Source organism: Chinchilla lanigera, unplaced genomic scaffold (assembly GCF_000276665.1).
Source record: "Chinchilla lanigera isolate Chin_1 unplaced genomic scaffold, ChiLan1.0 scaffold00018, whole genome shotgun sequence".
NCBI classification, from domain to species: Eukaryota; Metazoa; Chordata; class Mammalia; order Rodentia; family Chinchillidae; genus Chinchilla; species Chinchilla lanigera.
This window is the reverse complement of record NW_004955419.1, coordinates 11,120,005-11,138,569: the sequence shown is the minus strand read 5'-3', so window position 1 is coordinate 11,138,569 and position 18,565 is coordinate 11,120,005. Positions and strand designations below refer to the sequence as shown.

At 43.4% G+C, this 18,565-nt stretch overlaps 1 protein-coding gene across 2 annotated transcripts in view; it reads right to left on the bottom strand.

Annotated features, from left to right (window-relative positions):
- Astn2 (astrotactin 2) overlaps positions 1–18,565 on the bottom strand; it is a 901,354-nt gene that overhangs the window by 248,984 nt on the left and 633,805 nt on the right. For both annotated transcript variants that reach the window (XM_005382610.2, XM_013513260.1), the window contains exons 14-16: positions 16,031–16,155; positions 10,852–10,956; positions 7,541–7,720 (exon numbers count right to left, since the gene is read on the bottom strand). In XM_005382610.2, the coding sequence (XP_005382667.1) occupies positions 7,541–7,720; positions 10,852–10,956; positions 16,031–16,155 (410 nt within the window). The remainder of the gene's footprint in view (positions 1–7,540; positions 7,721–10,851; positions 10,957–16,030; positions 16,156–18,565) is intronic.

Below are 18,565 nucleotides of genomic sequence, written 5' to 3'. Positions count from 1 at the left end.
CTTTTCTTTTCTTTTCTTTTCTTTTCTTTTCTTTTCTTTTCTTTTCTTTTCTTTTCTTTTCTTTTCTTTTCTTTTCTTTTCTTTTCTATGGAATGGCATCTGCATGCCACACATTGACTATGACTGATGCTGCAATGGTTATCCAAGCAGAATGGTCTCAGCCTTCATGGAGCTTATAGTGAGGTAACAGAGATAGACATAAACTAAGGAATGTGAAATTAAAAACAGGTTGTGTGTACCAAAGGAATATCATTCACTGAGAGAATGTAACAAGGACTCCTTACCAAGCCTGAGGCTTCTTGAAAGGTTTCCTATCAAAGTGACATTTGAGTTGAGTGATATGAAGTGATCTTGACAAAAAAGGAAAGAGCAGCAGCAGAAGAAGGACTGCAGCTTGTTCCAGGATATGAAGGGAGGTCAGTATGATCAAAAGGCAGAGAACATGGGCACCAATGAAGCTGAACTGGTTAACTGGGGACAGATCAGACCAGAGAGGGCCTTGAGGCCATGAAAAAGAGTTTTAAAATTATCCTTAGAGCAAGGGCAGGGCACCCCCAAGTTTTAAACAGGAACAGCATGGTGGGAACAGCATGGTGGGATCTCCATTGTAGAAACCGTGATGGGTAATTTTATGTGTCAACTTGACTAGCCCATGGAAGGTGGCGTGTTTGGCCAGACATTGTTCTGGGTGTACCTGTGAAGGTGATGCATGAGGACAGTAACATTTAAATCGTTAGACTGGGTAAAGCAGTATGCTCTCCGTAAAGTGAATGAACATCATCTAGTCAATTAAAGATCTGAACAGAACAATAAGGCTAATCCTCTTTTCAGTAAGGGGAATTCCTTCTGCCTAAGTGCCTTGAGTTAGGACACTGGTCTCTTACTGTCTTTGGACTCCAAAGGAAACATCATCTCTTCTTGGGTCTCTAGCCAGCCAGCTTTCAGAATGGAACTTACACACAAGTTCTTCTGGTTCTCAGGCCATCACTATCAAACTTAAGATTCTCTCAGGTCTCCTGGGTCTCATACTTGCCAATTATAACTCACAGGACTTCTTAGCCTTCTTAACTATGTAAACCAATTCATTACTATAAATCTATATCTTTTCTAAGTCTTTTCTCCTCATCCCCATCCCATAGTAAGATCTATATATATATATATATATATATATATATATATTTATATCTACACCCTGTTGGTTCTGCTTCTCTAAAGACTCTTGACTAATACCTATCTTCAGGGTTGCTGGGTGGTTTGGACTGATACTGAATAGCCATAGGGAGACAAAGTAGGAAGTCCATGCTGGAATGCATGAAAACTGTGATAGTGGCTTAGTACATGGTAGGAGCAGTGAAATGGAAAGAAGTGGGAAAATTCAAGAGCTATGTGGCAATTAAAATTAATTGGCCTTGGGGTAAGTTGGAAATGGAGAGAGGTAAGAGAGAAGAAAGTACTGAAAAGGAGTCATAAGATTCCTAGGCTTCTGCCTGTCTCTAAACAGATAATTGTGTATTTTGTTAGAACGCTGGGAAAGTATGAAGTTGTGTACAGGCAGAGGAGTTAGCATGGCAGCAAATATCAGAGGAGGTGTAATGTAAGGGACATCAGTGTAAGGAGGCCATCAGGAAACATGACAGGTTTGCACAGAGATACTCTAGGAAGAGGGGCCTCTAGGTCAGGCCTCATGTGAAACAGCATTTACTGGTTTGGCAGAAGAGGGTTAGCCTGCAAAGGAGATAGTGAAGCAACAGGAGAGAGATGGAAACACAGAAAGGTCTGATCCCACAGATATGAGACACAGAAAGTGCCTCAAGCCCGAAGCTGTCAACTCTGTGAAATGCTGCTGAAAGGTCAAGCACCATGGGAAGAGAAAACTGCCCCCAGGTTATTAAATCACTGGAGAAGTAAACTAGTACCCTGCAGGTCTCAGATCCCAAGGAGCAGTTCTTTCAAGTCTTATTGCTGTCTTTGAAGCAAGTTCCCTCAGGAAATGCAAAGCTCAGGAGGGTTCTCCAGCTCACACCAGCATGCCCTTAGCCACACCTGTCTGCACCAGAGGAGGTGACTTTTAACTGCATCTTTCCTTCCTTCTCCCCTCATCCTCCTCTCATGATTTGCCTTTCAAACTGCTGAAAAGCTTCCTTCCAAAGGTAGTCTAAGAATGTTTCAGCTGACATTCAAAAATGCACTGTAATTCAAATAGAAATGCAAAAATGCATTACCTTGGACAGTCCTGGAAAATTATAGTGGAAATAAAAGACCCTTAGACAGTGGTCAGAGGTATTTTGTAGGGACACCTCTATATCATGGATGCTCCTGACCAAAACTCAAGTGCAGTGCAAACTTCACATAGAGAATGTCCTTTCACAGGGCTCATGGCGGCTGGCAGGCTATAGTCTTGGAAAAGGCATGTTTTTTTTTTTTTTGGTTTTTCTCCGGTACCGGGAACCGAACTCATGACCTTGCACTTGCCAGGCAGGCGCTTTGCCGCTGAGCTAAACCCCCAGCCCCAAGGCATGTTAATTGTATAAATATATTTGCTTCTAGACTCTCTTTATTTCTCCATTTCTTTTCTGGATTTTGATTTACCTTTACTTCTGTTTCTCTTCCCTCCTCCCTTTCTTCCTCCTTTCTCTGTCTCTATCTCTGTCTCTCTGTCTCTCTCTCTCTCAGAGAATGAATAGTTTCCTCACATACACATACCTGTCACCTTCTAGAAACAATTTCTCCATGAAATAAAAGGCAACTAAAAATTATAAATGATATCAGGCTGATAATTTGTATGTCTATCACCATTCTTCCTAAGTAGAAAGTGATAGGAGGACAAAAGTCACAGAGCCCTTTTGATATTTCTGTAGTCCCAACTCCTTTGCCTCCTTCCACCATTGCGATCACAAATGAACTCTCTACACCCCAGGCCAACCCATCCCATAACCTGGTCCTGAGTAAATTGACAAGATATGAGAGTAAAGAAGAAGTAATTACCTGCTTCTTTATACATACATGTGTGCCTGTGTGAACATAGGCATGTATGTACATGTGCACACACAGCACATCTGCATAGGGTGATCCGAATGTATGGGGCAGCCATGCATAAAAGGAATGGTTTCAATGAACAAAATCATTAGGTACTAAATGGGTCCACTCGCTGATCTACTTTCTTATTTTATTTATACAACTATACTCTATGACCCTACATTTTGTGCATAGAGAAATTGACCTCAGAGAATGAATCAATTTGTCCAAAATCATACTGCTGGCAAGAGGTAGAGCTGGGATTAACCAGTGTCCATCTAAATACAAGATCTATGCTTCATCTCCAAAGGAGGAAGTCTTTATTTGAGATAGCCAGAGGAAAGGTGACTTTATAAAGATATAACCATAATATAAGGCTGTCAATGTCACACCTAGGCAGAAAATGTGAATACCAAGGCAGAGGGGGAAATTGAGCCCCAACTGGGATAAAGGTAACTTTTATGAAATACAGGTCTGTCAAGAGCACAGCAACACAAAGTGCAAGTATGACCCTAGAACAAGACACCTAGAACTTTACATGGTGCTTAGGGAACAGCGTGGGGATAAAGTTATGATTAAAGGAAACTGACATGCCAGATACCTTCCATGCTAATCAAGCTTGAGGCCTGGACCTTCCAGGTATGACTTCAGTTACTGTTCTTGCCTCCTGCAGCCCTCCTTTTCCTAGGTTAGGTCATGTTTCACCTTATTGACCTGCCTAGACTTCCAGTCCCCTCCACACTTCAGGAAAGCCCAGATCACCACTACTAATAGAAAACTCCACCTGCCACCATGGATCTTTCCAGTCATTCCTGCCATGTCCTCTTTGGAATCAACATGAGAAGTTAGGTCTCTGTTATTCTGGCTTTGAATTTTTCCCTATTACAGAGAAAAAAATTCATAGGATATAGTCTACCACACTCCCTTATCCTATTTAGAATAGACATTACTAACTGACCAAAGCTTATTCTCAATGACACAAATGACCACCATATAATGGTCTAAACCAATCCCCAAATGGTCATAATTGGTGCAAAAAAGTTATAGATCATAATATGGTAGTGACTGAGTATCCCCCCACGTGCCAGTCCCCGTCCCATTTCTCGCTCCTACAAATAGGTTAAAAAATGTCTACAAAGAAAATGATGAATGTTAAGAAGCTAAAACAGTCTAGTAATGCACAACAGGGACAGAGCCTATATCCCTTCTACTGAGCCGCCCTAGCACATGGGGCAGTGTGTATGGAGAGAAATCACTTGGCAAAGTTACAGTGAACAAAAAAACACTAATGAATGATAAATGAGAGTAAAACGTCTCGTGGGAAACATTTTAATCAGGCACATTCACGTTGTCTCTCTTGGCTTTCCAGTAATTTCCAGTGGCTACCTCACATCATAATAGTGGCCAAGGACCATTAGTGAATGTGGAAAGGCTGAGATATTTGTTTCTGAAGTCTAAGTGTGCTGGATCTAGGGAAATGAGGCACTCAGGTTGGGATTCAAATCCTAACGCCCTCACTGATAATCAGTGTGATATAAAAAGACACTTTTCTTTAAGCTTCACGTTATGGTTCTATAAAGGGAGGTGTGAATATTCTTGCCCCCGTTGCTCATCTGCAAACTGAGGAATGCACAAATGCTCATGGTTGTTTCTGTACCTTGTGTGGTCTATTTTTCCCTCACCTACTCTTCCAGTTGAGGCTTATCTAGTCAAGTAAAAGCCACTGTTTAAAGCTCAGATTTCAAAGATCATAAATTTCAAAGAATTCTCGAACCGCTCCACTGACCCCTTTGGTAGGCTGAAACAACATCTGCAGAGATTTTCCCCTGCTAGTGACATACATAGTTCACAGGGAGAAATGAGGGTTGAGGTCACATATTAGCAGGGATTGGGACCAGGAATAGAAGCCATAGCTGATGCCCACTATTTTTGTTTTATTTCAAGCTACCATGTTTTGTACCTAGTGCTAAACTTGCATCATCTCATTTCATTCTCTCAAAAGCTGTGTGAGGGAATTACTTTTCCTCATTTAACTCAGGAGGAAAGTGAAACTTAGAAGTTATTTTGCCCAAGGTTACCTGGCAGGTATGTAAAGACAGGAGTGAGGATGTGCATTTCCATCTGCTCCACTTTAACACTGCACTATCCACTTTAACACTGCACTATCGCTCTGTCTACATACTCTGCCTTCTAAATGATCAGCCTCCAATCCCATTCATCGTGGCCTGTGTCCCAGTGATTAGCAGATGTCTGCGACACAGAACTTATGGTTTGGAGATTATCACTGAATATCTCTCAGTCTGAAGAGTTCCTCCAGGTCCACAGAAGCAAATTATCAGCTTTTCAATTCCTTCTTCCCTAGCCTCATTTCCAAATATATAAAAAAATGTAAAATGTATTTGATATAAACTTAGGTGGTCACAGCAGGTAAAGATGGGGAGGAGGAAATACACTGTGAATGATTAAGCTAGCTTTAATGTATATTTTTACTCTTCTTGGGCGCAAGTGTGGATCATGGAGGGGAAAAAAGTACCTTTGCAGACTAGAAGCCCAGAAAGGAAAGCTACTACACCAACTTTATCCAAGAAGTGTATAGCATATCCACATCTTAAAGGAGGACCTCTGCCTTGTCAGCATTCTTTCTACCCTTCTTACATGCAACTGATTCTACACATCTACCTTTTCTGGAATCAGAAAATTGAAGTTCTGGAAATCACTGAACGATAGAGATGGGGTGGCATTTAGCATCACAGTATGTCCCAGGCCCTAAATATGGCATGAAACAAATTAGTTCAGTGGCCACAGTGAACAGAGGTTTTTATAAACATAACCTAATTGTATTACTTCAAAGTCCTGAAGCTTATTGCCCTGCTTAATGATGTGTCACATTATTTATAGGGTAGCACAATGAGACTTCTATTGATTTAATGCACTTCCTTAAAGACTGTCATTGTCACAGCCATAAAATCAAGCTATTCCCAGACAACTCAATTATGTCCCCTGTGCCTATAAACCACCCGCGCCCCACGCATTTGCACGCAGGAGTCAGGCAGGGATCCAAGCACAACCCCCAGAGACAAAAGGAAAGGGTTGTGAAGAGTCAAAGGAGATGCACAAGGGTCTCCATCAGGAATGCGCAGCAGCTGAGAAATGCTAGAAGAGGGGTGTGGAGGACCCTTGCTCTGTCTTGGCACCGACAAGCGGGAGCTGTGTGCATTTGCATAGGTTTCCTCCCCTCCTCTAGCCTTCATTTGGCCAATGGAAAACTGAAGAGCTCAGCTCAGTGAGGCCTTAAGGTCCCTTCTGGCTCCCACATTCTGTGGCTTTATGACTTATGCGATTGATTTAGTTATTAGAAATGCGAGGGGCTCAGCCATATCAAAAGAGATGGGAACAAGTTTGTAACATCGCTCCTCACCCTTTCTACTGAGAGTCTTTTTTTTTTTTTTTGGTACCGGGAATCGAACTCAGGACCTTGCACTTGCCAGGCAGGTGCTTGTGCCACTGAGCTATATCCTTGGCCCCAAGAGTCTTTTTTTTTGCAATTAATTTATATTATTAGTATTATTTGCTTGGAATTAGAAATCGAACGCAGGACCTCGTGCTTGCCAGGCAGGCACTGTGCCGATGAGCTACTTCCCTAGCCCATTAGTATTAATTATAACAAGAAGCACTTCAGTATGGTTGAAAGAGGGAAAGAACATAGACTTCTGCAACCAGCCAGCCATGGACTCCAGCCCTGGTCTTGCTACTTATTAGCTGTGTGTCTATGGGCATTGGCGTCTAAGACTCCATTTCTCAAATGTGAAATACATTGACCTACAAAAATACATACATGCACATGAGCAATATTTCTGTCTCAAAGTGCTGTTCCCTAAACCACTTCCACTTTTAATGTGGGAAATGGATAGGAATAGGTATTTAAGTGTCCATTTCACAGGAAGGGAAAGCTGAAGTAAGACAGGAATGGTTTTCCCCAGGTGAATAGGACTAGTCACCTGCACTTAGTCTGGGGAATTCCAGTTCTGATATTAGTTAGGAATCATTTAGAAATAAGATCTGGTGGCCCTCCATGAAGATGATAAACTTTCCATGGAAGAGACCTGAAAGTGTGCTCTTGGATGTGAGGTGGTCTCTTCCAGAGGAAGAGGAATTTCTCCTAGATTCTGTAAAGAACCCTGGAGAGAAGAAGATGCTGAGAAGGCCCCTGCCCCCAGTCCCAACTCCTGACAGCTATTTCAAAGAGAAACAGTGGTAAAGAGCCTGCAGTGGATGACTTCTGCTGGACAAAGCACCAATTAGAGCTTCAGGAAATGCCTGAACTAAGGGAATCCAGAGAAAGCACATCCTCTAACTCTACCCATGGTGAAAGTAAAGCCCAGACAGGGACAAGGACTTGCCTAAGGCTGCAGAGATTATCCTTAGTAGAGCCAGGATTTCAACCCAGGGGAGACCAGTTGACTCCCCGCTGCCTTCCCTCTTCACTACACCTGGGCAGCACCTCTAACTGGCACTCCAGGCTTACCTTTCTGATACTGGAGCCATAGCTGCTGCTGGACTTTCTTGCTAGGGAAGTGGATGATGCAGGTAAGCTCTGAGCCATAGAGGGCCTCTGCAATGTAGTGCGAGCCATAATGCTGGATGAAGGACAGCAGCTCATCCCGACTGCTCTCTTTGGTCAGGATCTTGAGGACGTTGGTGAAACCTAGATGGGGAGGAACATGTGTCAGATTTCAGAGGTTGCTGGTTAGCAGGTAATACAGCCTTTCCAGCTTGGTCTGGTGCATTATTGCTCACCCAGAGGGAGTGTACTGGCTGCCCTACTCCAAACATGCACATTACCCCCTCACTTACACAGTAAAGGATTGCTCTCTGTGGTGGACACCATGATGAAGAGGTGCCTATGGGAGAGGAAGGCCTAAACTTAGTGACCTGGATTGTGGTAAATTCATAGTTATAAACCAGAGAGAGAAGATGGAATCAAACTCACTTCTCTTTTTATTCCAAAATGCATGTGCCAAATACACTAGGGTTCCACCTCTCAACAGCTGGAGTCCTGGGCCTCCACTGGCCCCTGCTCAGAACACACTCTCTCCATGGATCTGATCCCTGCTTTAGCTTCCTGTACCATTTTTTCCCCTTTCTTTCTCTACTTTTGCTTTCCAATTATCTCTCTTCCTGGAGGATCACAGAACCATCTGACTGCTCTATTCCCCTTGGTCCTATCCTGAGTCTTAGCACAGGGCTGGCACAATAACCACTCAGTAACAGCTGCTCCTCTTTCCCCGACCTGCCTCAGACAGTGCCCAGCCATGGGAGAGTGGTTTACAAAGCCCTTTTCAACCACTTCTCCACAAGCAGCAATGTGGTTTTAGTCGAGTGAAACTTTCAGGGAGGTTTCAGATAGGAGAATGATGGGGTTCAAAAAATTATACCCCCAAATATGCTCCTTTGGACTTCACAGTGAGAGCAGTGGAGTAGCAGTATACACAAGGAAGGGTTTTCTTTACAACTTCCCTCTCTGCTTTAAAGGTCAGGTCCTCCAGAAGATATTTAATTGTTTTGTGTTCCTTTCTCAGCTAACTCAGGTGGGAAGAGTAGAGTTGACATCACATTCAGGGCCCAGATAAACTGTCCCAGGCTCCTGACTCTTCCTTGGGCTCATTTATGCCCTCTAAATAGCACTTACACTTCCTCCAAAATTGCCTCCAGTCCCCACTCTTAAGACCTTCTTAAGCTACTCCTTTGTCTTGGATAAAGCCCAAAATGACTTTATCTGGGCATTCAGAACCCCCAGCACTGTCTCCTGGGAGCTGGACACACCAGGCTTCTACTCCAGCCAAAGCAGTCTTCTCATTTGTCCTGAACATGATGCGGGACTTCCATCACCTTTTCTTCTTTTACATATTTACTCCTGTAAGTCCTGTACCCACACAGACACACATGACCACGTGAGTCCCCCATCTTCCCTAAGTCACACATTTGCTTCCAGCCCCCTGTGAAGTCACCCTTCCCAAGAAGCCTCTCTAACACAGTCTTGGCCTGAGTACCTGCTCTATGTGCGGCCGACATTCCCCACTGTGCAGGCAGCCAGTCCCGTCTTGCTTTCCTCTAAATCTGCACAGGCATCCTTCCCACACCCCAACCAAGTACACGGCACCATCCCTGGAGTATAACGAGCACATCAACCCCGATTATAAGAACAGCCCATTCTGCACCACTTCGAAGAGTAAGCAGTGCTTCAATATGGAAAATGAGCTCCAAACTGCCAACATTTGATTTACAAGGGGGTATCCAGGAGCATTGCCGCTGATTAATTAAAGCAGATACACCTTCGTAGTTCTAACAGAAACATCACGGTTATATTCAGTGCAGGGTGAGGGGTTATGCAGAAACAGAAGTAGGGTTTAAAGAATGGGTGCTTGATTAGGGTAACCTCTTTCCATCAACACATTAACTCGTGTAACGGGGTAATTCATACAGCAGTATTAATAATGACATGTTTCTGTTAAGTACTAAATAACAGTACCTGGGATCTTTATCCAGGCAGACAAAAATGCAATCAAATACCTCCTCTGCTCACTGTTTTACCACTCACGAGTGGTATAACCTTGGGTTAGCTATTTAACTTCTCTGACCCTCAGTTTCCTTAGCTGAAGAAAAATGGAATAAATAATGCTTTTCTGGTAGGACTATTGTAAGTCATAAGCTATGAAACATTATGAAGTGCTTGACAGATGTCAGCAATAATTACTATTTGTACTTCCCAGAGGGGAAAGTCCTCCAATTCCCAGGCCAAAAGCTCTATTTTGCTGATGAACAATGTGATACTAAAATGGAGGGGAAAACATAACAATGCGTAGAGGATTAGGGGACACATCGACAATACAGCAGTGACAGCGTGATGACTAAGAGCCAGAGTAGAAAGTCTTAGGCCAGATGTCATCTTCTCAGAGCCCTTTATTCATGCATTACATTTTGATTTTCATTTTCTCATTCATCCACCAACCATGAGCACCGATAATGTGCTGATTCCCTGTTATATTCTGTGGACATTCAAATAAGCAAGGCCTAGTTACTGCCCAGAGCTCTCAGGTCAGTGGCAGAGACAGACCTGATGAACTTGATTCGGACATGAATCAAGCGCTTGTTAATGCTTTCGTACGGGTATTCAAGCACAGGGAAATTTCTTGAGTTGTTCTGAGGGGAACGGAGAATGCAGGAGGTATCAACTAGTAGGCTAGTGTATGTTCTCCAGGAAAGGAAGTGCAGGCAGAAGGCACAGCAAGAGCATAATCACAGTCATGGAGAAACATGTCCCATTTTGAACACTATAAATTATCCCTCTGCTGGAGCTCAGTGTCCATGTGGATAATGTGTGGGTAATGCATGTGTATGAGGTAAGGTGGAGTGGGCCTATGTGCTATTGCTGTCTAGAGATGGCCAGGAAAAGAAATTACCCAGAAGAGAACAGAGGAACTGGTGCAGGACAAAATGTGCAATCCACAAGCCTAAAATACTCCTAAAGCATAAATGTAACTTAGACTGTTATTTAACCTCTCTGTTCTATTCATCCTTCCCTACCATGCTTAGATAGCCCTTCCTCCAGGAAGCCTGTCTGACTTCCCGTAGTAGGCAGCTCCTTCTTCTGTGCCACAAACACCCCATTATTTCATTGACCCTATTGCAGCATACAGATGTTACCACCAGTTAGTCCACTTTCCCCCTTCAGGAGCTCCTTCTTCCCCTCTGCAAACCCAGTGCCAGCACAGGCCTGCCACACCTTAGGTCTTTGATTCATCCCAAGTGCCTTGGCTACCTGAGCAGCATCCTCACCTGCTGAGAGGGTGATGGTGCTAAGTTTCACGCGGTAGAGATTGCTCCGGACTCGCCACTGCTGCACCATGGGGTAACCCATGGCTTCGTCATACCGAATATCTCCTGAAGGAACAGATAAGATAGCCATGTAAATGCAGAATTTCAAAGGTTTATGTCACAATGCCTATCCTTCAGCTCTCAGCTCTGGCTAATGCCCACCTCTTGAAAGGGAGCAGAGGCTTGATCTTTGCATGTGTGCTTTTACTACGGTCAGCAATCTTATCTGGACCCATCTCCTGGCCTGTCCTCTTAGCCCATCCCTACTGGTCCTCTCCTGGGCTTGCAAGTCTGTTCTACCCTACAGGAAAGAGAATTTCAGGCCAGATTTATATCCCAAAAAACCTCCCTGCCATGGAACGCAAGATATCTCAGTGCCTCATTTTCCTCGTTTGATGTTACAGCTACTCTGCTCACCTTATTTCAGAACCACATTGTGAGATTTGCTTACAGTAACAGAAATGGAAGCCTTTGTTCATCTAGAAATTCTGTACACATAGACCAGGAGCCAGCAAGCTACAACACATTTGTCTGTGGCTGCTTTCATGCTACAAAACAAAGTTGAGCAATTGGAACAGAGACCAATTGAAAGTCAGTTACATTTATTATCTGTCCCTTAATGATTGCTGACCCCTATGAGGACTGTGGTTTCTTGACATGGAAATACTGATGTTCTTAATTATTATGTAAAATATATGTATACTTACACATGTAACACTTTACCATCTCAAGTAAAAATGGAAACATTGGCTAAACAAATTAACCTGTAATTTCTCAGCACCTTGAATAGATTGATAGGCATTTTTAAAGCTCTATGAAGGTGCTGTGCAAATCTCTTTGGTCACAGACCCCCTTTTATACCAAGGACCAATAGCACACAGGTTCCATAGAATGTAGTTTGGGAAACAAGGGTATTGCATAAAGAAAAATAAACAAAGAAAAAGCACAACAGAATATTACCATTGGTTAAATTCAGGTAATGGGTGTGTGTGAAAAATTCTTGCTTTCTGTTTTATATTCATCACCATGTTCTAAATTTTCTACCCTAAGCTTTGTTACCTCTCTTCTCTATAATTAGGAAAAATGTGCGTTAAAAAAGACATGCTAGGCATGTCAGAAGTTTTATTATTGTTGTTATGTTTCTGTGCTTTGTTGTGCCTCTGCAAATAACAGGCACATTTCCTATTCTTTTCTCTAGTCCTCCGGTGAGGAGACACTTAAGGAGATATCTGATATCAAGATTAAAATGAGGCTTTCACTGGAAAAAAATATTTCTTCCTGGACATTACTGCTGTATTAAAGTTTTCCATTACTGTCAACATTCTCTTTACTCCTTAGCCTATTCAGTAATAATATAATTTTAAAAGCTTTCATTTTAAAGTAAAATATTCATGATCCCCAAAGATATGCCCATGGGAGTGAGGTTGTTTGGTTATAAATGTATCTTTGTTTATCGGATCCGCATCTCCTGTTCTTCCTTTGCAGAGGATGAGGAGAAAAGGAGAGTGGGTGGAGGGAGGATAGAGAGATCCAGGGTTCTCAGTTGGGGCAGAGAAAAAACTAACAGTTTGCACAAGAAGATTCAGACCTCAGAGTCCAGGCAGTTTCTGCAGCCTCTACCAGTGCTTACTCATGTTCAAAGCTGGCCATCTCCCACAGAGGAAGGCTGAACATTTTCATTCAGGCTGTTGCAGTAACTCACTTGACATGATGTCCCAAAGGGAAAAAATACACTCTGATTGTGAATGAACTTGTAAAAGCATTTCTCTGCCCCTAAGTCGCTCCCTGGCCTCCCTCATCATTAACCATCGCTGCATTCCCCACTTCACACCCTGGTCTTTCCTGGATTCAAGGCTGGAATATAGGATTTTCACACAGAAAGCCCATCTTCTTGAGCATGAAGCTGTAGTCTCTATTATTTACATTTCTTCCGCATAGTATAAAACAGAGCCCAGCATATAGTATACTTTCAAAAATTACCCAAGAACTGACTCACACCCACTCATTCCATTCCAGACCAGACGGCCATCCCTGGCTTTTACTTTCTGCCTGGCCACTATCACACTGCTCTATCCCAGATCTCTACCTGGGGTTTAGGGGTAGAATGAAGCTCTGGGATGAAGGAATCAGTTTCCTTTGTAATTAAATTGGAAAAAAAAACCTCTTGAACTATAAAAATTCCTTTATTAGAAAATTTTGGAAAGATTTCTGAGTCAAAACAAATAATCTGGCCAAGCATGTTGGCACAGACTTGTAATCCCAGGGAGGCTGAGGCAGGAGGATCATGAGTTTGAGGCCAACCTGGGATCAATAGTCAGTTCAAGGCTGGCTTAGACTACATAGAGAGACCTGTGACAAAACCTTCAACAACTCTGATCACTGAAGAAATACAAGTGAAAATAGTATTAAGATTTCATGTTATATCAGAAAGAATGGCAATCATCCAAAAATCAAATAATATGCTAGCTGTGGTGAAAAAAGAAGCTTTCTGCATTGTTGGTGAGAATGTAAACTAGTGCAACCATTATGGAAATCCATATGGGGACTTCTCCAAAAACTAAAAGAAATTCCATTTGACCAAACTATTACCTTCTTAGGCCTCTTCTCTAAAGAACTAATGACATCAAATTACAGTGATACATGCATATCAATGTTGATAGCAGTATAATTTGAAATAGCTAAATCCTAGAAGGAACCCACTATGTGTTCATTCACAGACAAATGGATAAAGAAAATGTAGTATCTATACCCAAGGAATACTACTCAGCTATAAAGAAGGATAAATTTGACATATTTGTGGGAAAATGGACACACCTGGAAAACATAATGTGAAGTGAAATAAATCAGGCACAAGTTTAAATACCATATGGTTTCTCTCATTTGAGTAAGGCAAAATACAAATAAAGGGTAAAATAAAATATTGATTAAAAGAATCAGAGAGACAGATCTTTTGAAAGTGGGAAGGAGTCCAAGAAACCAAGGGTCAGGGGAGGGGATATAAAAATATTTAAGTTGCATGATGTATATGTACTAAATACCCATGATGAATATAACCATTATATGTCCCAAGTGTGCCCTAAAAAAATAGCAACAATAATCATGAAAATAGGGAAAGGGAATCTAGAGACAGAGAGGGAAGTATGTTAGGAGGGGAAGGGGAATGAAAAGAATCAAGACGTGTTGAGTACACATACCTACTCCCTAAAATGAATGTAAACTTCATGTATTGCAAACACATACTAATTTAAATTTGTACCACTATAAGAAAAGCACAGCAAACCAACATCCACAGTACACCAATATTCTATATGCACGATCTTCATTTCTCATCATAATTGTTATACTCCATTTTTTTTTAAAGTAAGAAACTAAGGCTGCAAAGAAGGAAAATACCCAGTGGCATGCCAAGATCAACAATGGGTCCAGGCACCTTTCTGTTAGAACACTGCACTGCCCCATGGACCATGAAAATATTTGCTCAGAGGTAGAAAACTCCTCACCACTTGGGGGTATCCAAAGAGGAACATTTTCTCAGCAGGGATATTATGGTCTTAATTCCTTATCAGTAAGGAAAATTCAGTTAGATGACAGTTATGTTTCATATTAGCTTGGAACTTCTACAGTCTTATGAAAAATGAAAACTAAGGTAGGCATAAAAGTTTTTTTGTTTTGTTTTGTTTTGTTTGAGACAGGGTCTCCCTATGCAGTTCAGGCTGGTCTTGAGCTCACTTTGTAGCCCAGGCTGGTCTTGAACTTGCAATGATCCTCCTGCCTCAATCTCCCGAGTGCTGGGGTTACAGGCATGCGCCACCACGCCTGGCTGAGCGTAAAAGTTTTTAGGCACATTTTACAAAGCATTTTTAAGAGTACATCTGTGATTTTATATGATTTACATCCAGGTCTCTCTTTGAGGTAGGAAAGGTCAAGGAGATGATTTAAGATAGTGAATAAGGCATCAACTTTGGAGTCAGGGCCAGCTAGGCTTAGCTGCTGCTGAAGCACCTGTACACAGTCATGGGACCTTATAGGACAGCCATAACGCCTTTGACCAAGAACAATAATGCCCTTGCAGGATTACATATGTTGATGCATAAAAGGTCTTGGACGCCAGGGGGCCTCTGCCCCATGTGGGTTCTCTTTTCTTCCGTGCCATTTGATAGGAAAGGTTCAAAGAAGTTGGACAGCTAGCCTGGGGACTCCCAGAGCTCAAAAGTGATGGGGGAAGTTTAAGCCTAATTCTGTCACATTGCAGATCCTCCCTGGGGGACAATTCCCCTCTGAGTGATAGAGCTCTATCATCCATAAGGGTGACCATTTTCCCCCGGAAGGGAATGCCATTTAACTACTGTACCACAAAGGCAGAGTCCAGGCCCACGCATCTCAGGAAAAAAACTCCAAAACAGATGGGAAGGGAACTAGGAGGAAATAATGAGGAGCAGAAAGGCATGCTGAGGTGAGGCCAAAAATATGAGGCCTCAAGAGAGCCTGCAAAAGACAGCTTCACGGTAGGGTGAGCGCGAGCCACAGAGTTGAGCAAAGGGACAAAAGACTCAGTGTACCTGCACCAGGTTCTACTCCTGGCAGATGGACTGTGTGACCCTGGGCTGGTCTTCACCTCTCTGAGTCTAGACGCCTTATGTATAAAATGGAAAAAATAATGCCCATCAGAACAATGGCTCAGTGCCCCGTATAAAAAGAAGCTGTAGAACTCAAACATTCTCCAGTGCGAGAGGCTCTTGGTGGGAGAGTCTGCTTATTTGACTTTACACTGATCTTTAGATAAAGGGAGAAAACAAAACACTTAAAGTAAAAAAAAAAAAAAAAAAAAAGTCACCAAATTGTCAAGACAGTGAAAAATGTTTTGATACCTGGACACAGAGGCAAAACCCTAGCTGAGAAATGTTGTTCCTATTCTCAGAGAAGCCTCTCCTTGAAAATGGTTCTAGCCAGAACCCGGGGTCTCAGCAAAACCCCTCCATTGACACAGCTCATAGAAGGAGCCCCTGAACTAGAAGGTACCTGCTCATCACCCCTTGGAGGAGGCCTGCATGGCCTCATCTTGGATCTGTTGGGGACTAACGTGCGTGAAGCCCAAGTGCGTGCTGAGGGAGCCCCAGGAGGTTCCGGACACGTGTCTTACCGGTGAGCAGCTGGAGGTCGGGCAGGGGCTCAGAGAGGACTCCCCGGCACTGCTCCTCTACTGGCAGTGGAATCACCAGCAGCCCGTCAGCCAGCTGAGGAAAGTCTTTGATGAAGTTGTTCTCCCTGTGGAGAGGAGCAGAGAGGCTGCCAAAATGAGGAAGTGGAGGCTGCTAGGGGCTGCAGGACAAGAAGGCAGGAAGTTCCTAGTTGGAACAGACTCATGGCTGGGTGGTTTGCCTGGATGCCTCTGAATCCCTGAATCCCCGCTCCGAGAACAGTGCGCTAATGACAGGCTGCTCAGGAGTCAGGCATCAGGAAGGCTGGGGCTTCACATCCTGGCCCAAACATTTACCGGCTGGGAGATCTCATGCAACCTACTGTTTCTCTTGGAACCTCAGTTACCTTGTCTATAAAGTGAGACTTACATCTCAGGGCTATTGTAAACACTTAATAGGATAAAGCTGCCAATTGTTTGAGACACCCTCCAATGCTCTATAAACTGTCTATTGGGCTGCTAACTGTCCTCGTGCATAAGCAATGACAATAATACACCAGGATATGAGGGAGCTGAGAACAGCATGGAGTTTGAAAGGAAAGGGAGCAAAATTAAGCTAGAGAAAAGAAGGCTTGGAGAAATCTTAAAAGTGTGTTAAAGTGAAAGGGTTCTGAGAGACATTTTAGCTTAAATTCCTTTTACAGATGGGGAAACTGAGGCCTGAAAAGGGGAATGGTTTGCTTAATGATAACCGCTGACTCTTAGGCTAGTGATCCCCTGCCCTAAACTCACAGGGACCTCCCTTTAGCTCTTTCCTGAAGGGTAACCCCAGTTGCAGAAGGCATACCCCTGAGCGACCCCAGAGGACAGAAGCATGAACAACAGAAGTTGTAAGAGGGGCAGGGCCAGGGGCAGACTTCACTCTTTTAAGCAAGATCTGCGTAAAAGCTGAGCAGCTGCCAGTGGAGGTGGAAAGCTTGCTGGGGGTGTGCACGCAGGGAGCTTGACAGCCCATTGATATGGGTGATATCAAGGACATTTCTGTATTAAATCTGACTTTTGAGGTTACTTCATGTGCAGAGATCCTCAGAGCTATAGACACTAATTACAATCTGGAGAGGGAGGAGGCGGGGGAGGAAAAGAACAAAGGGAGGAGGATGTTTATCACTTCATTTTGCCACCTGGAACAGGCAACCTTGAAATGAAAATCAGGGAGACAAAAGCAACAGTATGTGATACCAAAGCAATGTCTTTGAAGTCAGGACCCCAGGCGGTTTAAAGGGAGCTGTGAAAGTGTCAGATGACCTCCAGTCATTTAAGTCTGTACTCCACCTCCTCACACCATGCCCCAGGCACCATGGGAGCTCATCACCAATTCATGCATTTAATGACCATGTTCTCCATGTCTGCTTCCAGGGGAGTGATGTTCTCACCATCTTCATCATCCCTGGCACCACTATCATCCTCAAGTCTGTATTATGGGATTTACTGCATCGCTCTACTTTTCTAGATTGTAGCTAAGAACTGTATCTACATGTTGTCATTTAATATTCACAGCAACCCTGAAAGATAGATATTATTACTTTAAGTTACAGAGGGGTAACAATGAGATTCTGAGTGAGTAGGAATAGGATTTGAACCCAGGTCTGCCTGAGCCTGGGACCGTCTGACTTAAGCATACTAATGTGTGTATATGTGTGTGTGTGCGCGTGCGTGCGCCATGATTATCTGTTGACTCCTACTTTATGTCTGCAGCCGCATGTGATCCTGTATTCCACTTCAGTAGTTGTTCTTGGCTTTGTCTGCAAATCTAGGAGCATAAAACAGCAATGCAAACAAAAAGACAGACTTCTGGTGAAGGAAGTGCTGGCCCATAGCATGTAACACCCACCAGGGTTTAAGGGACTGAGTTTCCTTGTGCCTGCATTGCGAAGTGGCCCCTGAGCTACACATCTTCCATCAAGTGTATAGCAGGATGGAGAGGTGTGCCAGACCCTAGTCAGTCAATCAGGATGTGCTGAACCTGTACTGAGAGAGAAGCCCTGGGCTGGATGCTAAAGATACAAGCACAGATTGCATTTGCCACTGTCCTGTCACTCTCCCAAGGCTGGTGGGGGAGACACATACTGGCCTTGCAGAACAGTGAGGGGAGTCTGTTATCACGAATTCTGAGTGGTTCTGTTTGATAGCTCCTTCCTCACAGGACCCAAGCACTTGTTTTCTGTGTAGAAAAGGTCAAACCTGAGGAGGTGATGGCGGCTCTGAACACTGGGCTCCAGTTTTGCCTACAAAACTGGGTACCCAGATCGAATCACCCAAACCTTAATACTGTCATCTGTAAAATGGGAATCAGGAAAGCCCCTCAGCCTGCTACAACAGAGTAATGATAGCTTTACTGAGCATTCATTATGCTCAGTAGTTGGAAATACTTTGCATTTGCTCACCGCCCAGCCCTATGAAGTAGGTGCCATTAAGAGCCCAGTTTTGAGACTGGAAAACTGAAGCACAGAGTTTAGCAACTATTCAACGTACACAGCT